The sequence below is a fragment of the Antrostomus carolinensis genome, unplaced genomic scaffold, assembly GCF_000700745.2.
Source record: "Antrostomus carolinensis isolate BGI_N321 unplaced genomic scaffold, ASM70074v2 scaffold49613, whole genome shotgun sequence".
Classification (NCBI taxonomy): Eukaryota; Metazoa; Chordata; class Aves; order Caprimulgiformes; family Caprimulgidae; genus Antrostomus; species Antrostomus carolinensis.
The window spans coordinates 12,788-16,499 of NW_010308251.1; the positions used below are offsets into that span (position 1 = coordinate 12,788).

The 3,712-nt window shown below is 35.4% G+C and overlaps 1 protein-coding gene across 1 annotated transcript in view; it reads left to right on the forward strand.

Moving 5' to 3' along the window:
• Positions 1-3,712, forward strand: part of LOC104523196 (neurabin-1) — a 37,463-nt gene that overhangs the window by 12,460 nt on the left and 21,291 nt on the right. The window contains exons 4-7 of the mRNA XM_010165697.2: positions 359-463; positions 632-752; positions 1,236-1,379; positions 3,186-3,239. Of these exons, the coding sequence (XP_010163999.1) occupies positions 359-463; positions 632-752; positions 1,236-1,379; positions 3,186-3,239 (424 nt within the window). The remainder of the gene's footprint in view (positions 1-358; positions 464-631; positions 753-1,235; positions 1,380-3,185; positions 3,240-3,712) is intronic.

The window sequence follows — 3,712 nt, forward strand, 5'->3', positions numbered from 1 at the left end:
CAGAGGGTTTATCTAATATGGGACACTTGTGCATAATAAGCATACGTCTGCTTGCAGCATACATGAAAAAAGCTTAGAATATGCCCATGTGTAAAAGTGCTACAAAATCTTATTGAAACCTTAGGACACCAATGACTGTTTAAGTAGTATGAAAAATATCAAGGCAAATACTGAGTAAATTTTAATTGGTGATCTGTATAGTAACTGACATCAGGAGATTGTTTTCAGCAATTAATTTCTTGGGACTCAAAATTTCTCATTATAAATACTAGTGAGTTTTAAGCAATAACTTGTCAAAAATTTGTCAAGCCAAAATATTTTTGTTGAACTGATAGCTAAGCATTTATTTATTTTGCAGAATTCAAGTAAATGATCAGATTGTTGAGGTTGATGGCATAAGTCTAGTGGGAGTTACTCAGTTCTTTGCAGCCACTGTATTAAAAAACACCAAAGGCACAGTGAGGTATGTATGTTTTCTGTGAATTAATACTTTCTTTTTGTCATTTTTCATTAATGGAGAGTACAAAACCATAATCTGAATGTTTTATAAAGATATTGAAGGCAACAGTATGGCAAACGAATATCTTAAGTGCATCTTAAGCTTTTTGCTGAATTTGTTTTTCTTCTATAGGTTTCTGATTGGGAGGGAGAAGCCAGGGACTCAGAGTGAAGTAGCCCGCCTCATTAGTGAGACCTTAGAGCAAGAGAGATGTCTGTATGAGCAGCACTATGTTCATGATGATACAGAGCAGGTAAAACATCATACATACTTATATATTTTTAAAAGTACATAATTACTGCTACATGCAATAACTTCTGCAAATGGAGTAAATGCTTTTTGAATCAAATTGAAGCAAAAAAAAAAAGGATTAAACAGGCAACTTGTTAAAAACAGAAAATACAAACTTCATATGTTACTGTTATCAAGGCACATGATTATCACTACTTTCTATACTTCCAATTTGTCAGTAATCCAAAAGATATTTTAGTATCAGCTGTGTGTGATTCTTTTGTCCACGGCTTACATAGCTCTCTGTTGTGGAACTGTGATGAAGGTATTTGCAAGTCATCTTTAATACTTATCGTGGATATAGGAAACTAAAAAGGAATAGTAACTAGTTGTGAAAAGTTTTGAAAGTGTTTGGATTCCCTGCTTGTATGCTTTTGTTATCGCTACTGCCATAATGCAAAGTGTGTGTGTGCTACAGAATGTCGTGATTTTCCCATTTTGTCAGGATGATGACTATGATGATGATGACGATACATACGAGTCACATTTATGTGGAAAATCTGTAGAAGTTTTTGATCTTCCTGAAAATGAAGATATTGGTTTACCACTGGATATGGATTCAGCACAGTCTCTTCTTAAATTTAAAGAGGTGTGGTAGCAGTTTCTTAAATATTCTTTGTGATGCACTGAACCTCGTAAGGTTTGAGTATAGTCTCCTTCACGTCCTCCTCATTGTGGTTTTGGGTTGTTTTCCCATCGCCAATAAATCTCTCTGGTAAACATCCCTTCAAATGTAGGTCTTCTGTTATTTTCTGATCCCAGCTTCTCTATACATATTTATATTAAATGGTCCTTTGTTTTAAATTAATTTAAAAAGCCCTTGGAAACAGGCATTAGAACCCAGCATCACCTCCCTCCTTGTTGTGATGTCTGAACATTGTATTAAATAGATCTGATGATTCTGTTAGTTCTTCTTTGGCCCATTGGACTTTGCATTTATTTGCTGTGCGGGGAGCATGGGGGGGAGGAGTATGCCCATTCTGAGTGGTCTTGAGTATTATGACTAGTTGTTCTTCAGGAAAACAAGAAATACACATCTGATCTCTTGCTCTAGGCTCCGAGATCTCCTGGGAAATCTCTGCATACATAAAAGCACTTGTTTCAGTAGATAGGCATGGTTTTGGCTCAGAGGGTTTTTTCAGGTGTATTTTTTGGAAGTAATTAATTTGTAAACCCAGTAGGGAATTCTAGACTGTGGATCCCAACTTGACATAATTGGCAAATAGAACTCCCTTTTCCCAAGGTTTTTATAAAGGAGCATGTTTGCTTTATTCAGGCCTGTGGAATTTAGTCAGGGATTTAAGGGGTGCCATCTTCGGCATTTGGTGGTCTGGGCTTCTTTGGTAGATTTAAGTCCCTGTCATTTTCACTCTGGAGGAGAAAAATATACTACAAAAGAAATTGTTTGATCAGATGGCATTTGTGCATACTGACAGCTTGTTTTTGTAAAGGATCAGTATTTTGCAGACCTCCTTAAGTTTGCTTTCTTCCTCAACACTGATGATGTTGAGGAAGCTGAAATTTCAGGCTATTAAACTCTAGAGAACATTTACAGTTTTTCTAGATTAGGAAGCATAGCAGCAGGCTACAGCGTCTTTTCATAAACACTCTATTTACTTGGAATACAATTAAATTCTCAGCTAGATCATTACTGTGCTGTTATTAACATAATCTAAATAAAGGACAGTCATGGATTCATTTATTTTAATGTGTTTTTGTGCACTGTGCCTTGCCAAAAAAAAAAAAAAATCCCCCCCAGGGTTACAGATGGAAAGTGAGATACAAGAAATAACTAAGAGCTGTGAAGAAAATGTGCTTTTGCACTCCTATGTGTGATGTTTTCTTAAGATGTGTTAATGATAATCTGTACGTTTGGCTTAGGTATAGCTTTATCCATTTCTAATAATACTAAGAAGATTTGTGGTGTAAAGTACAAGGCTTAATTTTAAAACAAAGCCAGCATGTTTATTTGTAAGTGCTGATAAGTAAAAATATTCAGTACTGTTAAATTTTTACTTGATCCTGTGTACCAGTTGGCATCCTAAGTGCGTTGCTGCCTTTTCATTCTCCTGGCACATTGAAACACTATTTTATCGTCCTCACTTTTCTTAATCTATAGATAACAGCGTATGATTTTTAACTATAGGTGTTCATGTATTGATTTTTGTACCAAGCAGAATACTGTGGAACTTTTTTGGTTTTAATTTAAGTTCAACTTTTTTAAAATGAAAGTTCATGATCACTTCTCTTGTAATTGACAAATAATTAGGCTGACTTTATTCTACTATAAAAATGGTTTGAGGAAGAAGAGAATCGTGGACAAATACTGAAAACTAGCATTTCAAGTGGCATTTTGTGTGTGCTCATACAAATATTGTTTGTTTGTTTGTTTCAGCTACAATTAAAACATGCAGTAACAACAGCTGAAGTGAATCAACTGAAAGAGAAAGTAAGTTTTCAAAGGACCTTATTATTTGTTAGTGGGTGGGTTTGTTTTGGGTTGTTTTTTTTGCCTACCTATGAATTTTACCAAGAATAATCTGAATGTAGAAGGCAGCAATCTGGTCTAGGTCTCAGGCTCTATATACTCTTTGTTATGCTAGACAGGCTCTTATAAGCTGAAGAGCTGTGATCAAATTAAGGGGAAAAAAAACCCCACACAAAACAAACAAACAAAACAACCCCGAAGTTCCCCCTGTGCCATTATAAAATGAATGCTTCAGTATTACTGCTTAGAGTGGAACTGAGTGTAGTGGAGTTCTGTATGAAACAAGCTCCCAAACAAATACAAGAATATTTTCAGTAGATAGAACTTGTCTTATTTGAGTATAGATTTGGCGCTTACAGACAATGGTTTGTGGCTGACTTTCTGTTACCAGGAAGTGATTTCTGTTACCTTGTTTCCCCTCTTTTCCTCCTCAA